Here is a 23,205-nt window from a genome sequence, read left to right as displayed (position 1 = left end):
TTCATCAATAGTAATACTTTGAAACAAATAATTAACAGAACAAGAGCTAATATGAGAACTTTCTATGTGTCAGTCACTATCTTAAGCACTTTACATGCATTATCTCATCTAAACTTACAGTCGATGAATGAGGAAGGTATTTGGATTATGCCCATTTTACAGACAGAAACACTGAGGGTTGTGGAAGTTAAATAATTTACCCAGGGTCTTAAAGCTGGTGGTAGAACTGGGAACTGAATGCAATAGCCCATACTTCTTGGTAAGGCATTGTACTAGATGAGTAAGATCTAAATTTTGTCCTTCAAGGAGTTTACAATTAATTTAGTGAAATATGCATATGCACAAATGGTGAAAAAAATGAGTATTTTCAACTGAATAAAACCGCACAGTTCAAGGCATTAGTTCTTCACTACTGTCTTCTTAGCTCACAGTATATTTTATACATGCAAGTATATACATGCACACATCGCACACACAGATATATATATATATATATGTGTATATATATATATATATACACACACATATATATATATATATATATATATATATATATATATATATATATATCTGTGTGTGTGTTTGTGTGTAAATTCATTCACATGGGATGGGATTGCTCACAGATTTTCTAAGTGAACCTTCTAATCCTGTAATTGTCTACTTTCCTTGCAGCTTTCTCCCAGTGTCTGAGTTTAGACAGTTCCAGACAATTTTTTCTGCTTTTGTGATGCAGATGCAACCCAGGGCTGGGGAAGGGGGACCAGGCAAGACTCCCCTTAAAAGGTTAAGACAATTTACATGCTAATGAGTTGGAGGGTGAGGAGAGAGGGAGGGAAAAAAGGAGTCAGAAAAGGAGGGAGGTGGAGAGAGAGAAAGGGAGGGAGCTAGGAGAGGGGAACAAGAGAGAGGTGGAGGGAGGGGGAAGAAAGAAACCGAAGGAACAGAGGAAGAGAGAAGGGAGGCAGAGGGAGAGAGGGACCCCCTTATAAGCAGAGAGGAGAGAGAGGAAGGCGGCAGGAGAAGGTGGGAGAGAGAGGAGGAGGAAGAGGGCAAGAGAGGGAAGGTCTTGCAGACCAGGGGGTAGACAGAGGGTCTCTGGAGCAGCTCAGGAGAGTGGGGCTGGGCTGGGGGGAGGACAGACTTGAGGAAGACAGAAAGACTTTGTGAGAAAAGCAGTGGGAGCTATCCTTTGGGTCTCTTTTCATATTTTAGAGGGACTTAGGAAAAAAATACGGATTCTTTTAATGATTTGTTTTGCCTGATTGTCAGGTGCCTGCTGAAATGGGGCTCTGCTCTGGACCTGAACCACATAGATTATAGTTTCGTTAGGGTCACATGTCTATACGATATACGTACACATTTTGTGGTGCATGACCTCGGGCAAGTTTTTTAGTGTCTCTGTGCCTCATTTTGTTCACTTGTAAAATGGGGATAACAATAGCACCTACTGCACAGTGAATGGTTAGGATTAAATAATTTAATTCATATGAATAGTTTAAACAGATCCTGGAATATAAAAAACTGAAAACGTCAGTTCTGAGCCCATCTACTGGCTGATCACTCCCACCCAGGACAAAGCATTGGGTTGAAACTGGACTCACCATATTTGGCCCAGCCCAGCCCCATCTCCTGACTTTCTGCCTGAGGTTTCACCTTGTTCTCAGTCAGCCAGGCTGGTAACACTAGAGTCCCGGTCTCCCGATCCTTATCCTTTTGCCCCAGTAGCCAATTAGTCACCAGTCTCCTTCTTTGTCACCATGCCACTTTGCAGCTGCTGTCTGTTTCCACGCCCCGCCCGTTGAGACCCTCACACCTCCTGGGGGTCGATGCCTGTAGTGTCCCAGCCTGCCAACCCTCCATCCCTGCCTCCCCCCAATTCCATCTTGCACTGCACATGCCTTCACCACAATTCCCATAGCTCACTTTCTTTCATCCTATCCTTCCCCAGCTCAAAATTTGTCAACGGCTGCTTACTGCCAACGGGACAAACCCCAAACTCTTTGGCATCCTTTCCAAGGCCCACCCAGTCTGGACCTAACTGTATCTTCTAACTTTCTCCCACCTCGCCCATATCTTAAGCCTGTGTTCTGGCCACTGGCCGTCAATCAAATCTCCTTTGGTCACCACCGACCCACGGCCTCCACTCACGTTCTTCCCTGTTCAAGTCCCCTTCCCTCGCTCACAGCTGCACCTGCCAAGCCATTCCTCTGCTTTGAGGTCAGTTTCCAACTTCACTTCTCTGAGAAGCGTTCCCTGGCCACCTTGTGGAATGGCTGAGCGCATCTTCCCACGAAGCTGACCGACTCCTGAGAGGCCCACTCACACACCTTGAGTCTTGACACAGGGCTCAGCACACAGCCTACACATAGTAGGTACTCAGTCGCATCTATTCAGGCAGTAATGAATCACAGGTACTTTTCTTTCTGTCTCTGAAAATTGGGAATGTTGGAGACCTGCTATGTGTTGGGCGCTGTGCTGGTTGTCGGGGTGAGGTGAATGACGCAGGCCTTGAGCAGAAAGAAGGACCCCTAATTATAAAGGAGCTCTTATTCTAGGCGCCACTGGTGGGCGGCGTGAGTTCCAGAGCGCCCTGGAAACGTGCGCGGGATTTCCTAGATGTGGGCATGTACGCGCTGTTCTGGAGAGGAGGCTCGTGGCTGTCATTAGAGGCTCACCCTAATGTGAGCTGACCACCCTAATATACAAGGGACACTGTTCTAAAGAAAGAGTGACACAAACGACCCGTCTTCACACTCGTGCAGGAGACATATGCTCAGTGGTGAGAAAACACTAAGCTGTCAGGGGGAAGGAAGAGGGAAGGCTTCTCGGAAGACATGGAGGCTGAGCTGGTCCTGACTGAATGGGAGGAGTTCCAGGAGGAAGAGAAGAGAAGGGCATTAAAGGCAGGGGGAATGGCCTGAGCCAAAGCCTGGGGGCACAGCATGCTGGTGTCGTTGGGGAGGGGTCTGTGGTCTGGTGGCTGGGCACGGAGTGTGGACAACTCAGGCTGATGTAAGGGGTCCCTGCTGTGAGCCTCACATGGAGGCTCTTTCAGGCTTGGGCTCATGGACGTCATGTGACCTCAGGTGAATCTGTAGCACAGAGTTCAAGGGAGAAACTAGTCTGTCCTCTCTCCACTGGGGGGCCAGGGCAGGTGGTGAGCAGCTGCCAGGACAAGTCAGGGACGTCTGTTCTAACGAGGTACAGCAAGGAAGCTTCTAGATGCTTCTCTGCATGGAGAGTGCAAAGTTGGCTGGCTCAAGCAGGCGCCGGGTGTGGGTGGGGCTGTCTTCCTCCAGATACCCCATGATGGGTGGGGGAGGATGGCAGAGGTGGAGACGCCAAGAGAGGGAAGGAAATCTTTTCTTTAGAGACCAAGACACCAAGCTGGGTCTGCTTGGCATGGCTGGTTCTCCCAACATCCAAACAGCATGGTGGTGAACACAAACACTCTTGGAAACTCTCGCAAGCTGTGTGTGCGTGCGCGTGTGTGTATGCGTGTGTGTATGTGTATGCGTGTGTGTGTGTGTGTGTGTGTGTGTGTGTGTGTGTTGGGGCTGTGCTGTGGATACACGAGTCTTTGCACTACGTCTGTCATCTGGTTCACTGAGATTCAGGCATCACGCTCTTTCTTTGGCTAAAAGGGAGGCAGAGAGACCAAAGGCCTGAGGCCTGTCCCGTTTTTGAAGATCAGACCAGGCATTTCCTGCTCTGGGCTTTAGTGCCTGAGTTAATTAAAATGAGTTCGTACACGTAAAGTGCTTAGCACTGCCTGGCAGCTCGTAGGTGCTCCGTGAATGACAGCTGTTTGCGTACCACTGTGGCCGTTATAGTAAAATGGATGAAGCTATAACCATCTTGGCTATTCTGATGGTGTGAGCAGGTCCTTGCTGACCGCCTTCTCTGGGCACCACTCCCCCTGTGTGTACTCCTTAGCCCCAGCAGCCAGCCAATGCCTGGTTCACTGTACGCCCTCAGTGGATGCTTAATGGAAACAAGGCTGAAATACCTAGCACGGCCTCTTTCCACAGGCCTGGCTCTATGACCCCAACCAAAGCCTGTCCCCCAGGGGAGGAGTGCGTCCTCTGCAGAACCAGCTTCCCGTCTCAGCCCTCGCCCTCCTGCCCTCGCCCTGCTTCCCCACACCAGGCTGGCATTGGACAACTTTGTTACCCAATTCCCATCCCTGGAGGAGCCAATGCCTAAGCTGGGATAACTCTGCCCCATGGAATTGGAAATCTGTGCACAAAATACTGAATTTTACATTTAAAGCTATGTGTCCCAGATGATTTATCAGACCGGGAGAAGGTGAGGATAGATTTCCTCTGTGAGGGAGGTGATTCTTAGCAAAGACAGGATATGTGTATAACAAACAACTGAATCACACAGTAGTTAGAGGTCAACGCTCTCCATCCAGAGGCTCCAAAGTGGGGCCCAAGCATTCAGAGGCCTCCACCTGCTCCCCTGCTCCAGGTCACAGGCAAGGACTGTTGGGATTCAGAATCCCACCAGGGGACCAAGAGCCACTTCTGGATAGAATTTTCTGAGGTTGTTTTCCCTCCCTCCCTTCAATTTAGCTTTACCAGTGTAGCTGTATAAAGTTCAATCTTACAGTTAATGCAAATGTTTGCAAATAAGAGGCTTTTATATACTTATTCCATCCACTACTTATCAGATGCCCAGAAACTCAAGTGAGAAAGTCTGTGTTGTAAGATGTCCACTTCCTACAGCAAGGGAAGCCCCTTCGGTCCTCAGACTCACCCCGAGAGGCAGAAAACACATTCCTCGGTGTAGAGGAAAGAGTCAATTCACATAGCTGCCCCCACCCCCACCTAAGGAGCGGGTGGTAGTCCGGTAGGACTGTTATGCTTAAAAAACATTTTTCCTGTTCAAGTTAATTGCACAAGGGCAAGTGCTTGGACAGTGTTGTGGGAATCCCAATTTAGAACAGTCACCAACCCTTTCTTATCTGCACAATATGCCCTGGAATTCTGTGGCTGTTGTCTTTGTTGGCGGCTTTGCTGGGAGGTCTGCCCAGCAGCCAAGGGCCTGTTAGCACCTGCCAGGTGGACTGGTATACCGGCTTAGGACGGTGGCTAGCTTTCTCTCTCACACACAGCACAGTCTCTTCCTGTCCCTGTCCGGCAGCCCGGCATTCTAAAAAGGATGCAATGGGGTAATGGAGAGAGGCCCTCTCCTTGCTGTGCCTCTGGGCTCAGCCACCTACCTTTCTCTCCTTGTCACCATATTCGATGCCCAAAGTGTCCATGGCCCGGACGATGGCTGCCAGGGACTGGATAGTGTTGCTGTAGACAACGGGCTTGTACTGTTTCACATCTTCTCCAGAGAAGCCATCTTCATGGATAATCCTAGAGAAAAACCACACACACCACATCTGATGAGTGCCCTGTCGTCACTTGGCCCCAAGAGCACCGGGCATGTGAAGCCCCTGGGCCAACTTCCTGGTTTAGCTGGCTGAGGGCTAGGTCCAATTTGGATGCTGAGTAACTGAGCTGCTGCATTCATACCATAAAATATGAAGGACAAATCTACCACGATTATTGAAAAATGTATCTGAAAAACAGAATAGTGGAACAAAGAAATACAGCCATTTTACATCCTCTCTATATATGTGAAAGAAACATCAGTCAACAAGATGTTGATAACACTTGAAAGCACTTAGAACAGGAGAGACACACACTAAGCACTCAATAAATGTTAGTTATTAATAACTTTAAATTAAACTCAGGGTCTTAAGTATCTACTCAGGAGTACACTCTTGAAGGCCCCTACAAGAAGCCTGCAAAGGAACAACACATTTTCTTTCACAGAAAACTCACAGTGCTTTTAATGAAGGTAAGAGGACCACTCAGAAGTAACCATCTTTATCTTTGACAATAGAACAGTCAACAGGACAAGTTTACCTAGTCTTCCATCCATGGCTGGGATTTGACCATTGTGTCACCCTCATTCTAGTGGCTCTGAACAGTGACACAGAGGCCATGAAGGTGACCTAACAGTTCTCAGAGGCCACGTGCTCCCTGCCTTCCTGTTTTCAGGTCCCTCTGAGATCAGGGTTAAGGCTAGACACGCCCTAATGTCCCTTCTCCCTGCAAATGGTGGCTACTCAATACATGCTCACTGCTGACAAGGTTCCAGAGAGGAGAGGAAGCTAGAAAGAGGGGATAAACCCAAACTTTGTACGAAAACTCATACAGGTGAAGTAACTAAGAAAGCAAATGAATATCAAGAATAACATGCAACACTGGTCATCCCTTCATAAGCTGCGTAAACTCCTCTGTGGTCCCATTTTCCAGTCTGAGATTGAACACCACGGGTAATGCGCAAACACCTCAGTATAAGAGCCGAGCTGAGACTTCTCTCCCACCTCGTCACAGCCTCTTTCCATTCCTTCATTACAGGAGAAAACTGCTAACAATTTTTTTAAAACTGCTCTAGGGAGATATAAGTCACATATCGTCCAATCCGCCCATTCAACGTTTTTTAGTGTATTCAGAATGTTAGGTAACGATTGGTCCCTGCAATCTCATTTTAAAACATCTTTGTCCCCCCAAAAGAAACTGTGTACCCACAGCAGTCACTCCCCATCCTGGAACCCAGCAGCAGGGAACCACTAATCTGCATTTCATTGTCATAAATTTGCCGATTCTGAACACTTCATGTAAATGGAATCATACAAGATGTGGTCTGTTGTGACTAGTTTCTTTCACTTAGCGTACTGTTTTCAAGATTCACCCATGGCATATCATGGAGCAGGACTTCATTTATTTTCATTGGCTATACCACATCTCATTTATCCATCCATCAGTTGATGGACACGAACGATTCCTGTTGCAAAATTCGACTTGGTGCTGGGTTGTGGGTCTTTATCCTGAGTTTCTCACAGAAACAGATCATAAGGACCCTCTTGACTTTTCATTGACTTTTATTAGCCCTGAATCCATTTTTGTACAAGCCTGTTGAGGGAGTATAACCCAGTCTGGATCATTGGTGCACGGCCACAGAGAGATCTCCAAGGAACTTGTTAGCTCCCACTGTAAACAATGAGAAAACTGGACAAAATACATGAAACAAGCATTTTCAGACATTGGAGAGTGGGCAGTGCAGTACTGTGATCCCAAAGAGAAGGGACACGAACGTGGTGAGTCCTTGGACTGCCCTGGCTTTCTGCCTGGAGGAGTTTACCAGACCCCAGTGCCGAGGGAGAACCCAAGAAGAGCAGAGTGGTCTTACTGAGCTGATGAGAGAAAGATCAGAGTTCAGGAAGGCTTGAGGTGCAGAGTAGCACAGAGAGAAAACTACAGAAAGAGAGCGAGGGGTCTGAACAGGTCCCGTTGAGTCTTTGGCTGAATAGGGTGAGACTTCACAAGCTTGGCAAGGAACAAGTATCAGGCAGCGTATTAAGTTGAAACTTCCCAAAGTTTACACGAGGCTGGGAGATGTTCAAGTTCTGACCAGCCAGAGTGCTTTACATGCACCATCTCATTTAATATTCAAAAGAATTCTAGGAGATAAAAACTATGTTCCCTTTTTCAGATGAGGAAACAGGTTCAGAGAGGTTAAGCCACATACTCAAGGTCACACAGCTGGGTAAGTGTCATAATGGCATTCGAGGCCCTGCTTGTGATCACCAGGCCGATGGTGAGAGGCAGGGCTGCTTTTTCTGCTCTGGGTCCCTGTGTCCAGGTTCCCAGGGAGCCCAGAGTGAGCATCAGAACACCTCCTACAATATCAGCCCAAGGAGTGTGGGGGCAAGGAAAGGAGGTGTCTGGTTGGAGAGGCAGCCCAGGGGAGTCTGGTCTCTTGTGACAACCCAGGTCTGAGTCCTGGATTGCGAGAGCAGGAGTGGGGCTGCATGGGACCCCTTAGCTATAATCAGGGGCATCTCACACTTCAGTAACCCCGGGCAAACTAATCTTCATCTACATGGTTGAGAGACAGAGTGCAAAATCAAGTCCTGGAGACATCACTTGAGCCACTGGATCCAGCCATGCCTGAAGCCAACTCTGTCGCTATACTTTTGAGGGATATGAGCCAAATAATTCCTTCTTATCTTTGCATAGCCTAATTTGACTTCGCTTTCTGTCACTTATCACCAAGAGTCACATTTTGCACCTTGCTGACAACAATATTCAGAGGTCATCTCCTAGTAGACTTGTTTATTACTTTTTCTGTCTCTACCACCAGCCTGTCAGCTCTTAGAGGTCAGATACCACATTTCAGCTCCCCGTCTCCATACGACCCAGCACAGGGCTGGCTCTGGACAGCACTCAGAGAAAGTGGGACATAACCACATGAGCCAGGGGTACACAGATGCACGCCCCGCCCTTCTTCATGGGGTGGGAATCCACCGGGTTTCTTATGTCCGCAGTGCCAGGAAGCAAAGGGAGACCAAGCTCGATGCTGCCTGGGTGCCCACCCCACACTCAGGGGCTCTGAGAGGTGCTCCCCGCCATCAAACCAGAAGAAACTCTGCAGCCCTAGTGCTCGCTTGGGACAGGAGCCACCAGCTGCACTCTGGACACCTGGCAACGCAGTGAGGGAGGACGTCTCAAGTAGAAATGGGGAGACAGGGCAGGTAGCAGGGCAGGGGAGACAGACCGGCGGGTCTGAGCTTTTGGGAACAGGCAACAGAGGAGGGACCCCCACCTCCCCACCCTCAGCTCCTCTCTTTGATGCCTGGGGGACCCTGCAGGAGGCTCAGATTGGGGCTCTCTTTGCTCTCTGCTTCCCCTCTCAGTGCAGGACTGCACTGGGCTGCAGTGAGACTCCCCAGGCACAGTGGCCTTATATGGTCACAGTAGCAGGCTTGGGAGCTGGAAGGGACCTTGAAAGATCATCTAGCCCTGCAGCCATTCTCCTCTGAATCACAGATGCCTCTGATTGTGACAAATGCACCCCCACACAGAGTTTTGCCCTCAGTTTCTGGAGGTTCATGAACCCACAGACCCTCAGTTACCGGAACCCATGATTTTCCCACTCCGTCTCTGGGCTGGGTTAAGTGCCCCTCCTCTGCTTCCTGTTTTCAGCACCCTTTCCCGTGTCCTGGGCCTTTCTCCATCCTCTGCCAAATCCCTTTAGGATCCAGATTTAAGGGGGAGTGTCTGGAGCCAGACTCGAGCTGGATGACTGGGCACTTCGCTGAAGTGTTTGTGCTTCAGCTTCCTCCGCTGTTCCATGGCGATGGGCCTCCTAACACTAACTATGCTCACTGGGTCATGGTCAGGATCACAAAGAATTAACTCACAGAAGGAAGAGTGCCTGGAACAGCACTCACCCAGTTTAGCTGTTGTTGTTATATTTGGTGAGTGGGGCGTGGGGTCGGGGAAGTGGGTTGGTTGTGTGTCCTGTGTCGGCCCTCTTGAGGAGAGGAAGTTACCCAGGTCCACGGGGCAGGAAGGCTGGGGAGCCGTGGGAGGGAGCACGGGTCACAGCCAAGGCCACAGCCACGAAGTGGGGCCTCCCCTGGACTGGAGCAGAGAATCTGCTCATCTACCTAACGGACGTCGCAGAAGTAGTAGTGGGTTGAAAAGCTGCATTTCCTGACGTGTGTGTAGGAGCGGGAGGCGTGCGGCTTAGTGATGTTATAAAATGTGTTTCTGATCACAGCTGGAGGTCCCCAAGCTGGCGGCCCCGGTCAGGGTCAGTGCTCAGGGCTTCAGCTGTGCGACCACCGACAACGCTCTCCTATCATCAGGGAGACCCGATGCGCTGTGGGGACATGGCCCTGGAGCCACACTCCTTCCCTGCAGAGGTGGGAAAGGACCACTGTGGCGTCATAGAACACATTTGTAAGCAAACAGCAAACAGTGAGATGCCAGCGGGTTAATGAGCCACATACCAGCAACTAGGGTCTCGGCAGAAGTGCCAGAGCACCTGACCTGGCCAGGATTGTGAAATGAAAACACCGGTTATAGTCTAAGAGGGTTCGTGGGCAGCCATGTTTATAAAACTCTGTTTCTGTGTGATGGTGTTGGTGGGAGGAGGGGATGTGCAGGCAGACGAGGGAGAGAAAAAGGATGATACGGGAGGATGCTTCACAAAACATCAAACCATCACTTTTGGGTGGTGGCATTCTGTGATTTTTGTTTTACTTTCTTCTTTATACGTTTGTTTTATTAAAAAAAATGCATCTGTTAACCAAAAGAAAAGGTCTTTTTCAATTGGAGATAGATACTTCATGTTTAACAGCGGGGAGAGAAGACTAGAGCAAAATGGGGTAAAGTCATTAATGAATAGGAATTTCTTGCCTTGTTTCATTTGGGTTCAGCCTAGTGTAAGGTCTCATCAGACCTCAGAGCCTATAACGCCTGCCTCCATAGTGGCTTCCCTACCTTTCAGGAGCTCTCATTCTAGATGATAAAGCCTAGTACTGAGAACATGAAAGTTAACAATATAATTGGCATGTGCCAAGGTCCAATTGAAGGGTACCTGTATCAGACATCTTGGCTGCCACCCAAAAGCCACTCCCTTATCACTATGGTGAGCTCCTTGCCCTGCCTCCCTTGCAGCTAAGAGTAACCAGGTGATCCAGTTCAAGTGAGTAGACTGAAGGGGTGTTGGCTAGAAATGCCTCTGAGAAAGGGTTCTCCTTCCTGGCCCAAAGAGAGAGGTCTTTGAGAATAGCTGTCCTGGCCCTCTTTCCCACTGCCCCCCTGCCTCTGGCTACGCCCCCACTGGCAATTCCCTGGCTTCTTGCCTTTATGTGTGGTTGTATGAGGAAGTAAATACTGGAGTCATGGCAGCCACGGTGTGACCATGAGGCTGGCCAACACCACCACGCTGACGATAGCAGATCAAAGGTGTACAGGGCGTTCCTAGTGACATCTCCGAACTGCCAGATCTATCCTGGGGCTAAATAACAAAGATCGTGCTCCCAACACAATGCCCCTTGCATGGGACAGAGCCCACACAGACACAGTCACTTTCCAGGAGCGTAACTGTGACTTAGAAGAAACTCGCCTATAGGCACACGGTTAGCTTGTAGCAGAGCAGGGACAAAATCCCCAGAGGCTTTTCCATTGTGCCAAAGGCCTCTCCCTCCCTTGGCGCTCCCCTGAAGCAGGGGAGGTGATGGGTGGTGATACTACGTGAGAAAAACATCTATCAATTGCAAAACAGGAAGATTCCCCTCACCCTTCTGTCTTAAAAGCTGTAGGGCCCAATAATTTGGAGTCTTCTTAGAGGGTATTCTGTAAGGTTCTTCCCTGCCTCCCTCCTACCTTCCCTTCCTTCCCAAATTCACTTTTCATATATTTTTTTGGGTACCAGGCACTGTATCAAGTGCTAGGGATAGAAGAGTGAACCTATAGACACAGTCTCTGCCCTCATGGAGCTTGCATTCTAATGCAGAAAACAGATATTTAATATTTAATTTTACAAATGGTTATTTAATTGATAATTGGAGTAAGTGCTACCAAAAAGAAAAGCACAACCTGAAGGAGACACAAGAGGACCAACAATACAGGTGCGGGGTGGGGGCAGGGCCAGCCTCTCGGGAAGCAGCACTGAAAGTCAAACAGGAGCAGCTGGTTGGAAAGACAGGGAGGGAGACAGGACTCCAGACAGGGGAACAGTATGTGCAAAGGTGGTGTACTCTGCGTGGTCTCTGTGTGGCTTCCAGAGCCCCCAGCTGGCACCCAGGGCTCTCAGGAAACATGTACTGAATGAACAGAAGGCACTTCATGGGCTGGCAGGTGGGACCAGAAGCCAGAGAGCCCAGTCAGGAGGGCCGCTGTGGACCTGACGCTGGCGTAGCTCTGATGTTCCTTCCTGAGGGAGGTTTCCCCTGGATTGCATGGAAAAGGTGTAAACAGCAAGTTAACCCAATAGGGAAGTGTCACAAACACCGGCGAGGCACAGGCTGCTGGCAGGATCAGCAGACTAGCTGGAGGAGACCTGGGGGGAGGGTCCTACTGAAAGCCCTCTCTCAGTGCTCCCACCAACTCTGTTCTTGTATCTCCTTCTACCCGATGAAGTCCTGTGCCCAGTGGGGTTTGACATCCAGGAGAGACCGTGGCCCCTGACTCAGCAGATGCCACCAACAGTGAGGAGTAAGCACAACCATCAACCATGGTCCAGAGGACACAAGGTGTGGGCAGGGTCAAGCAGTGGGTGTTTCCAGGACCTGCCCTACAGGACACCATCCATTCATTCATTCATTCATTCATTCATTCCACAAATACAGATTGAGCACCTGTTAGGAGCTGGACACACCCTGCCTTTTCTAGTCACTAACCGTGTGCCCAAAGGGCACGTTCAGCCTTTCGGGGCCTGGGTCTCTCCTCTGTAAAACGGGGAGAATAACTGTCCCTCACACGACCATCAGTGTTAAATAACATGTGGGAAGGGCCCGGTACACAGTTGGGCCCAGTAAGTACCAGTTGCCAGTATTATTTAAGTCACAGACTGATCAGTGCCAAAGCAGGCCTACACCATTTGCCTTGTCTCCAGGCCATGGGTCCCCCTCCTACCCAGTGCAGCAGTGCCTTGACCTAAATGAATAGGGTGCTGGAGGGCCAGAGGGTGTCCATGTTTTGGACGACTGGCTCAGGACCACTGGCTTGGCAGAGGTAAGATGTGTGTATTTTCCAAAGTAATTAGGTTGGGACCTTGATTTCTGATTTCCCAGAGTTCTAAGCGAGCAGAGGCACTGAGACCTGAAGGTCCCTGATGGGGGGTGAGAAGCTTTGCTCTTCTCTAGGCATAACGGCTGTTTCCTTGACTGTCAGAGCTGGAGCGAGCCTTGAAATTACTGCCTCCTTCAATCTCCCACCAATGGCTTCTGCCTCCTCTAAACCACAGAACTGACTGCTATGTGCCAGGTGCACTTCATACAGCACCCAGGAGACAGTGGTGACCAGGGCAGACGCAGGCCCTGACTTCAAAGGACTTCTAAGCCAGTAGGGGAAAACAGAAAACAAAGAAGTAAACAAATATTATAGAGTGATAACCACGAAAGGGTAGTATGGGGGGTGGGGTGGGGGTGGAGAGTTAGGAGACAGGAAAGGAGGTGACATGTGAAGCTCAGGCCTGAATGATGAGAGCAGTGGACCCTGAGGAAGAGCGTTTCAGGCCAAGAGGGCAGCAAATGCAAAGGTCCTGGGGCACCCTGCGTGTTAGAGGAATGGTGAGGAGCCATATGTTAGAAGAGTAGCAGAGAGAGTGGGGGATGAGGTCAGTGAGGGTAGCAGGAACCCGAACATGTAGGGCTGATGTACTACGTATATTTTTTCTTAATATACATTAAAACAAACAATCACCTATTAAAATAAAGTTGATCTGTGTACCTCTCCAAAGCATTCTGACTCCCACCAGGGGTTCTGCTGTAAGTGTGAATCCCGTTTAAATGGCAGCTTCCCCTTCTCTTACTCTGACTTCCTTAGCCTGGAGGATACGCCTGTTCTGGGGACACTTATGGATTCCAACCCACACAGCTAAGCAAAAAAGAAGCAAAGGAAGTTAGCCATCATTCCCCCACCTGGAGGGAAGCACCATCCTCTGGACGACTGTTGGTGTGTATTTCAGTCCTTCTACCTGGGAGTCCACAGGTATATTCTTTTCCCTGAAATGGAATCACACTGAGTGGCTCTGTGTCACCCAGCAGTTGTCACTGGCTGCTTGGTGTGCTGTCATCTGGAGGGGCCCTGCGTCATTCAACCAAACTCCTATCAGTGGACGTTAGGGCTGCCTGTGGATGGGAGGCGCTGGGGAGGCTCCCTGACCAGGAGCCCATTTCTCCTAATGAAGGCAGAAAGTTACAAGACCCAAACAGAACAAGCCAGAGGCAGGACGACCGCTGGCCTTACACGGTGGGTTTGAGTGAAGCATGTCAGCACAAGCGGGATCTCTCTGCTATTTGAAGAGAAGAGGAGAAAGACCCAATTACAAACCCAGCTGTTTAACTGTGGGGTGAAGTTGTATGGTATGAGGAAAATTATCTAAAAAATAAATGAGATCCCTTAGTAATTAGTACTATATTTAAAACCTGATATTCTAATATTAGAATGATATAGAACAGAAGGGTATTTTAAAATAATAGTATGAGGCGAGTCATCCCTCAGGGGAACGACTAGTACAAAGCAAGGATGTGTCCTGTTGGCAGTGACTTGCAGAAATCTGTTATAAAGATGCCATTTTTAATAAAGGGTAACTCAGGCCAGAAGCAAAGATGTCAGCTGCCAATTGTCACCAGACAGAGCCGGGGGCAGGGCCGGGACTTGCTGTGATCCCAGTACAGAGCCTTTGCTGCTGCCATTATCTGGAAAACAACGTGGCCCCTGGCCTTTCCCAAGATTCTCAGTGCTGGGTGCTGAGGGTGGCGGTCACATGCCAGCCATTCCATGGGTGTGCTGCCCCGAGCGCTGCCTTCTGGAGCTCCGTGTCTTTCTTTCCTCTTGGTGGTGTGGCTGCTCTGAATCCTGGGACTCTGGCCTTGGACGACAGACATCAAGCCTTGGACTTGGAGGCAGGCAGGAGACCCAGGTTTTTACACAATTTGGCCGCTATCAAGCTTTACCACCCCAGGTGAAGTGGACAAAAGAAGGACCGAGAGAGCTGGGCCTCTGGCCACCCCTCCCGAATTCAGCATCAGGGGCCCACGCCTGGGGCTCCACTTCGGTGTCATAAGAAGTCTTTCGAGGCAGCTCTGCCAGCCTCCTATGGGGACAACCCTCGGTCTCCTAACCTACCCTCAGATTCCAGCCACTCACCCTTCCCATGCAATTCTTTTTAGGAAATACTGCCACTTACTGAGGCAGCTTATACCCCGGTTTTGTCACTCAGGAGACCTGGGGTCTGGTCTTAGCTCTTCCACCAGTTGGTGTGAATTTGGACAAGTCACTGGGACTCTGCCGTCAGTCATTTCCTGCGTGTGTCGCCCCAGCCCCTCGGGCAGCTCAGGTGTAGGCTTTGGGCCTGGGTTATGTCAAACACCAGTGCTCACTCTGGTTTACTCGGGTTAACCAAGCTCCACGGTCGCATCTATGTCTTTGCTGAATGCAGTGTTTTGGGGATATAACAGTTCACAAAACATGGAGCAAATAATCTAAGGGGCTCCTGGCAGACAAAAGACCTAGCAGTTCTGAAACAGAGACCTCACTGAATTCAGGCTCCTCAGACCCTCTGGCTAAAAGAGCCCCCTTGCTTCCATCGCTCCGTCTTCACCCTGCCTTGTCATGTTTACAATGACCTCATGTGGGTATCTCCTTGTATACAGTCCGCCTCTCTATGCCGGTGAGCTCCATGAGGGCAGGGCTCTGGCCTGTGGTTCCCAGACCACAGTGCCTGGCTCACAGTGAATGATCAGTCAATGTTGGTCGAATGGCTGAATCACACAGGTGATTGCTCAGGACCTCTTCGACTCTACATGACTCCTTTTTGTGACTGTAGGTTACCTTGAAGTTGTGGGCCAGGATGCATGTACAACTCTCCCGGACCCACCACTGGTCCCCCTGGCTGCCAATCCCGTGTTCACATTGGCTACTGAGTAGTCTTCCCTCAGGGCCCAGAATCTGCAGCCCTTTTCTTGGTGGTGATGACTACAATCACGCCCTCACTCCCCGGCATGGGTTCATCCCCTTTAACCTAACACGTGCGTTCTCAGGTTTTCTCAGAGCCAACGCAGCACGGCCATCTTCTAGTGCCCATTGCACACTCACTTCTGGGAAAATCCAAAGCCGTTCTTTGAAATCCAATTGTGAAATTCATTCGTTATGTCACAAGGAGAGGACAGAGAGCTTTATGGTTTCCTAGCCCTTTTTACAATGCCTTATGTAAAGACATTAGCTTTCCTTAAACACAGTAAAAGCCTGTGAGTGAGGCAAATTGGTTCAATGCCGATTTTACTGCCTCAATCTAAGTAACGTTTCTGGGTTCCCATTGCCTGATTAGGGCAGCTGCTGGATTGCCCTTTCTTCTTCTGCTGACATAATGAAATGAAGTATTCCTATTAGAACATTACGTTTAATATATGAACAGTATTATTCTTTGGGGGGCAGTTTGCACAGCTTTTTTATTATATTTTGTGGAGAATGTACAAGCGAGGCTGCAGAGCTGTGCTCATCTTGTTTGGTCCTTGGCGGAAAAAACAACAACAAACCTTTCTGCCTTCCTGCTTACAGTATGTTCATTATTTATGTTCCCTGCTCATCAGCCGTCATTCCCATGAACCACAGCAAAGAGAGAAAAGGCCCCCAGAACCTGCTGCCTCTGGCTGACAGCTCACAGGCAAGACACCCACCAACCCGAGCAACCTAGAACGCCTCCCTTTCTGACACCAGGTGGACACGTGCAAAAGGCTGTCATCTGAGCAGGCCAGGCGGGACTCTGCCAGTCTGTGGGAGGGCCCCTGTCTGGGTTCCTCCCAGCTCCTTTTCCACTCGCTGTGGGGTGCCGTGGTGACTCTCACTGCAGAATATGCCTATGAGCGAGGATGAGCTTTGCAAACGGCAGGAGGGTTGGAGTGCACAGCTGCTGTTCGTGCTTGCCCTGCTTCTCTTCTCCCTTCCTTGGGAGAGCCATCTTTCCTCCCACTTTGGCGACTCTCTCTATTCCCAAGCCTGAGTTCCAGGGGTGAGCCGCTGACGCACACCCGGCCAGTCGGCATAGCCCACACCCGGAGCCAGCCGTGCCTGAAGCTAGTGCACCTCTAGGCTTCTCAGTGCTATGAGCCAACATGATTCCTTTTGTGCCGCCGTCACTCTGAGGCAGGTTTCTGTTCTTAGCAACCAGGACTTTCGAGGACCTCAGAAATGCTGCACAGACCTTGAGAGTGTGTTTGGAAGATGGCAGCATTGCACTGGACGAGCCATGTGACCGTGCTGATCTGAAAGGGGGTGTCTGGTTACTGCATAACTTCTGAGGGCTCTGAGGGTCACACCGCTGCAGGAAAGCATTTGCTCCAGCCTCACTTTATAGTGCCACGTCAGGCTGCACGTCACTTTCTCTTAAAGGCATTTCAGGGACCAGTGGCTCAGAAAGCATTGTCCACTGACCCACAATCCTGCCAAAAACCTCAGGCACCTCACTCCCCTGGCTTCTCTTCTAGATTACAGACCCAGGTAGCTTTTCACAGGCTCTTGGTTTTCCACTTCCTGTTCTTTTAAAATGAGGACTTGTTTCTCTTCTTTTTACCACGTGACTGGGAAGGACACCAAAACACCACTGCCAACCCCCAGAGACAAAGGGGCATGAAAAGCCCTCCGCACCCCTCTGGGTTAGACCTCTTGGCACGCATGCACGCAGGGGACAGCTTTGAGTCTGGCCCCAGTGCCTCCCAAGCATCGCCCCAGATGGTGGGCCATTCTAGGTGAGCATTTGTTATGAAACAAAGGGACGAAAAAACACCCTTCTCAGCTCCCTGCCGAGGAAAGTTCAAGGCAAAAGGTACAGATCACAGACACAGGCCCTTGGGGAAATCACATTTCTCACGCCCTCTGGGGGGAACTCTTGTGGCCAAGCCTGCCAAAAGCAAGTCTGAATCCACATTCCTCTCCAGGGTAACTCGCATCTCCCCCAAACTAAACAGCAGTGGTCAGTTGCCACACTGACTTTCGCCAGGCAGAGGGCCATGTCAGCACTCAGTTAGGCCCCTCTAGGATCCTCTCTGACTAACCACATTCTTCTGGTTCCCCCAGCGTCACCCCTTTGTTAGGTCTTTGAAAGAGAGAGCGGGAGGGAGAATTCCAGGTGAGGGCACGTCTTGCCAGACCCAGAGAAAGACCGGCACAAGGACACACAGCCCAGCCAGCTTTCCCTCCCCTTGTGGATGTGGTCCGGAAAGGACGCCAGTCTCTGTGCGGTGGATTTAAATAGCCCCGCCGTGGCCTCCCGGGTTTCCCACCCCAGCCTTTCTCAAGTGGATGGAAGCTCCTCATTAAAAACCACTATGCTATGGTCATGGCCCAAAAAACGAGTCCACAAAAATCACTTTGTGGGCTTCCACATTGATTCCACTCTCTAGGGATGTTGGATGGGGGGAGGGCAGTGTGCTTTGTTTTTGAGGCCAAAGGCATCCATTCGGGCTGTATGTGGAGTAGATCCAGCCGTGCCCTGTCGGCCTATTTTTGCCATGACTGGGGTTGGCCCGGCCGGGACCAGGGCTCAGTGGATGGCTCTGCTGCTCGTCTGTGAGGCGAACAGGACGGTTAGTAGTACCTGGTCCCTCATGATGGTCTCCGAACCCTGCTGAGGAGGAGACCTGCTTCTGGTCCGAGGAGAAGACCTGCTTCTGGTCCAGCGGCTGGCAGCTGAGGGATTCTGAATATGAGTCGAGCCTGAAATTGGCTCACACTGAAGACAAGCGTTGTCCAAGATAGACGGGCCTCTCAAGCTTCCATTCTGAGAATACGCCACTTGGCCAGGCTCTCCTCATTAGGGTTTCAGGATAAAGACCGAAGGAAAATGCACACGGCCTAGTGTCCAAGCCCTCTCTAATCTATACCGCTCGGCCACACATGGCGTAGTGGGGCTGGGTCCTGGGAAAGAACGACGGCAGCCAGCGTCTATGCTGAGGCTTTGACGGCATTCACATATCTAATCCTTCCAACAACCTTGAACTCCCGGCCCAGCATCGAGCTATGTACGTGTTGGCGCAAGCTCCATGTTACAGAGGGGGGACCTGGCTGACAGAGAAGTTAATGAGCTTTCCCAAGGTCATGCAGCAGGTAAACGCAGGTGTGCCCAGGAGCCCAACCTCCTAACCACTGTATGGACAGCCCATGGACCACAACCTCCAGGGACTACTGATGACCTCAAGCATATTCAGAGGAGGGAGGCCAGGCTGGAGAGGGACAAGACTTCTGACCAACTGGACAGAAAGGGAAAAGCATTTCCACATTAAGAAGGCGCGCCACAATCTGGAGATTTCTAATGCCACACCGGCCCCTTAACTGGAAACTCTTACCCTCTTTAAGCATCGTTCCGGTGTCACAGCTTACTCCTCATTCACTGAGCTCGCTGCCCTGCCCCTTCTGCTGACCAGGCCCGGCACTGCCTCTGTTCCACTCCCCACTCTCTACCTGATATCCCAGTTCCCTGGGATGCGTCTCAGCTCTCTCACTGGACTGAAAACCTCTTGAAGGCAGAATCCAGCTCAGATTCCTGTACATAAAGGCAGACACATGGTTGCCGAAGGAGCGAACAATGAGTGAATCCATGCGTCTGTCCTGGGAGACCCTGAGACTGCCGCTTGTCCCCAGCACTGAAGGTTTTTTGTTCCCATCACCATAGCCAGCCAGCTGCTGAGGCACTTTCCTAAGTCACTTCTGTATCCACTGTGCTTTAATGTTCCAACATATGCTGATGAGGATGTCGGAGCGCAGGGTTGGTTAGTGACCAGGAAGGATGGTGGGAGGGGGTAGAGAATACGCACAATTTTCCAGCATCCAATGTGGACACAAATCGGGCTCCCAAGAACAATATTCAATCAATAAACACTTCCCAACACCTACTAAGCGCAAGGCATGGTCTTTGCCTCTTGGTGTGGATCGCACTTCCCAGCGAGGAGGTGGCATCCCCAGGGTGTGAGGCGCCAGTGTACTCGGTCCGGTTTCGGGTACAGCTCCAGTTCCCTATGGGCCTTCCTGGGAGGTGCGGCCCATGTCCTTGAACCAGGCCACCCCTCCTGTGCAGCTCCAGCACTCCCAGCTCCGGCAGGGACCTGCCTGACTCACACGGATCACAAAACGCCCCTGGGGCTCTTCAGCTGGTCGTGCAAGAATGCGTCAGCGAATCCTCTTCCTGTGAGTTCTGTTGGTCCAGGACTCTGACCACCCTCTGAGGCGCACATACAGACCGTCTGAAGACAGGCATGCGCCTGGCTTGCGCTTTCCACAACAACACAGCTCTTTGTATAGGGTGGCCCTGACGGTGACGTCCACGGCAGCATGTGGCAATCCAGACAAACTTTCAGCCTAAAAAATGACCAGAGTCGGCCCCAATCCCTTACTTCTCTGAAAGGAGATGACAGAACTGCCCTCTGTCTCCTCAGTACCCCTCAATCCTGTGATTGGGGTGGGGGGATCCCCAGAGGCTGTGAATATGTCCGGGCCAACGTGTGGACCTCTGACCCCAGCCTGCAGGGAAGCCGTGGGGACACGGTGCTGGGTCTTCCTGGACAGCAGGTTCCAGGACTTGAGGACTATCATCACTACCCGCAGGTTTGTGGGCAAAATAAAGGTGAGAACGCTGAGTGAGGCCATTTGCAGTCCAGCCCTGCTGCTTCCACTGTTGTAGAGACATAGCGAGGGGCTTTCTCATCTGGCTGGTGTGCCACTTCCCATAACGGTGGCAAATACCCAACATCTCCCTTTTAGGTTTTAGAAGCATTTGCACAATGATTAACTTTGTGCTAGGCATTTATGTGTGTTATCCCATTTAACACCCTCACAACTCATCTCAGGGATAAGTAGCAGTTATCCCCATTTTACAGATAAGGACACTGAGGCTTAGTAGGAAGTCAACCAACTGCTTGGGCCAGTGTCTCAGAGCTGATAAGCAGCAGAACTGGGGACTGAAGCAAGGTCCCCTCCATAACCTCCGTTCCACTAGCCCTAGTAGTGGCTCCATTTACAGAAACGGGGGGAGGTATGAGAATCAGAGTGACTGGCTTGCCTACTGTCCCAGAGAAGAGGTCTCAAACTGGCCATCTGCAGCCTGGATTTGGGCCAGAGAAAGATGTGTTTTGTTTGGCCTGCAGTGGTTTTGAGTTTTTTGTTTAGTTTAGTTTTTTTATGAGAGCAAATGTTTATAAACCAGGAGAATTCTCATAAAAAGATCCTGATCTTCTGAAAAACTCGGATGCTGCTCTGCCTTCTTGGCTGGACCCGAGTCCGTCTGCCTCCTGTTGGGCAGGACTAGTCCTCTCCAGTGACCCGCAGCCCTCGATCCACTGCCTGCTGGCCCTGTCGGCATGCAACGCCTTCCAACAGCCGGTTAGTGGCATGGGCCACATGTTCCTGGTAGAACAAGCATTTCCAGCACGTTGGTAGGAAGGAAGGGTGCTGACCTAACGGCAGTTGTTGTTGTTGTTGTTAGCCTAATAAATATGGGCAATAGCCAGGAATTTGACAGGTCCAATGAATCTGGAACATTTAGTGTGAACCACGTTCCAAACTTGTGAACCAGGGTCCAGCTGGCTTCCATCTTTTCATGCAGCCTCACTGGAGGATACATACCATGCAACCGCCAGGATCTGACAGGTTGCACGGCTGCCCAGAAGGCTCTGCACGCTGAAGTTTGGCCACAAGCCATGTTTGCACTTAAGTGCTGCTTGGTCAGACACATGGAACACTAATGACAATCATGTGGCTTCGGATGCCGAGAAGTGGCCCAGAAGTGATGGGAAGCGAACCTCTTGAGTGAGCCAATGCAAAGGCACTTAGCCAATCAGTGGGGAAGGGACCCCTGCATTGGCTGGCAATGAGGAAGAAATCAATCTGTAAACACTGGAGAGACCCCGGCTCAGCCCTTGCACTACGTACTCATCATCGGCCACGTGGACGTGCAATTGGCACCCCAGACTAGATAGGTCCCTCACTGACCTGCTCTTTTCCCTCCTGATCTCCTCTCCTGTGGGCTTCCCCACCCCAGCTAAAGGCAAATACTGTTGCCTACCAGACTCTCAGCATGACACCTGTTCTTTTTTTTGTTAAAAGGGAGATTAATAAGGTGTTAAAGAGGTGTCAAAAACATAGTAACAGGAAACTCAAAACTTTGTCATATAAGAAGAACTGAAAAAAGAACTTTCCCACCATGAGATTCAATGTTACTGATGCTAGGTCCTTGTTTCATCACAAATCATTGTGGGGGCATCGCCAGAGTCTAGCCCACACTGCGAGGGACTCTGGACCTCATGATTCTGCAATCTAGTCCAGTGTCTCATCTGATTCAAGCAGACAAAAGGGGGAGCTTTAGGGGGATGGGGGGTGGTTAGAGTCCCTGGGCGCCAGTCATAGCAACAGCCTGCCCAGAGGAATGGAGGGGTAGGGGGTTACCTGTCTCAGCTGATCCATTGGCACCTGAGACAGGATGACAGGGAACAGCAACCTGAAAAGACTGTCATCTCTAATGTATATCTGCCCATCCTGAATCAGAGAATTGCTGAGGCTTTTGGGCAGGTGGGGGTACACATGGGAGATACAACTGAAAAACTTGTGTGGGGACCTTTCCCTTTCACTTGGAGACCAGCTTCAGAGAGCTTTGGAGCAAGAATCAAAAGCTGCAGACATCGGACAGAGCCTGGTCAAGAGAGACCTGTGGACCCCGGAGGGGAGGGGAGTTTGAAACTGGCTTTGCCTGACTGGCCCAGGTCTCCATGGATCCCAGGCGACCAAGAAGTAGCTGAACAAGTCGGCTATATCATACCCCCTGCCTGGGGCTGAAGGAGAGCAGAGAGGCCAGGGAGAAAGGATTCCTGCAGACGCCCCAGAAGCAGACTGGTGGCTCCCTTACCTCAACACCTAGTGGAGTGCTGGCCACTCCGGACTCCATAACCAGAGGCACCAACAAAGAACAAAGAACACTCACAATATGCTGCAAAGACCCAGCAGAAGAAGATCAGTCAGAACAACAAACCGTGCACATATCCAGTGAAGCAGGGCTGCTTCAGGACACAAATGGCAAGTCAAATAGAAAAATCACATGTGCCCTAAGCAATTCAGGACAGATATAAAAGACTTTCTGCATACTAAAACAAAGTCTCCCAAGGACAGTGTATGAGTCCCTGTTGAGATGTGAATTAGTGTCCTGGAAAACCAAATGAAAAAGTTAATCTCCAAGTACAGAGCAAAAAATATATAGACATAGATTCATGAGGGAAAAAGTAAAAGAGCTGGAGGACACATCCAGGGGATCTAACTTGAGAATATTGGGAGTTCTAGAAGAAGAAAAAGGAACTGATGGAGGAGAGCCAGTATTAAATAACAACTAGAAGACAATTCCCTGAGCTGAAAAAGACCCGAGTCTGCATATTGGAAGGGCTCACAAAATTCCAGGATGCCAAGAAGAGACACACACATAGGTTATCCTGGTAAAATTCCTTACTGTGAGGATGAACACAAAACCTTAAAAACTCTCAGTCATAAGACATATTGCCTAGGAGAGAAAGAAAATTCAGACCATATCAGACTTTTAGCACTATGTGCTGAAAAGAGTGGAATGCATCCACCAGACTACTCAGAAAAG

The 23,205-nt window shown here is 50.2% G+C and overlaps 1 protein-coding gene across 2 annotated transcripts in view; it reads right to left on the bottom strand.

The window, feature by feature from the left end:
- The window catches only part of GNAO1 (G protein subunit alpha o1), a 149,789-nt gene that overhangs the window by 63,636 nt on the left and 62,948 nt on the right, over window positions 1-23,205 (bottom strand). For both annotated transcript variants that reach the window (XM_033127276.1, XM_033127275.1), the window contains exon 3: window positions 5,228-5,369. In XM_033127276.1, coding sequence (XP_032983167.1) covers window positions 5,228-5,369 — 142 coding nt within the window. The remainder of the gene's footprint in view (window positions 1-5,227; window positions 5,370-23,205) is intronic.

Source organism: Rhinolophus ferrumequinum, chromosome 15, assembly GCF_004115265.2.
Source record: "Rhinolophus ferrumequinum isolate MPI-CBG mRhiFer1 chromosome 15, mRhiFer1_v1.p, whole genome shotgun sequence".
NCBI lineage: Eukaryota > Metazoa > Chordata > Mammalia > Chiroptera > Rhinolophidae > Rhinolophus > Rhinolophus ferrumequinum.
Note: the sequence above shows the minus strand (reverse complement) of the source record. Positions and strands in the feature narration are given on the sequence as shown.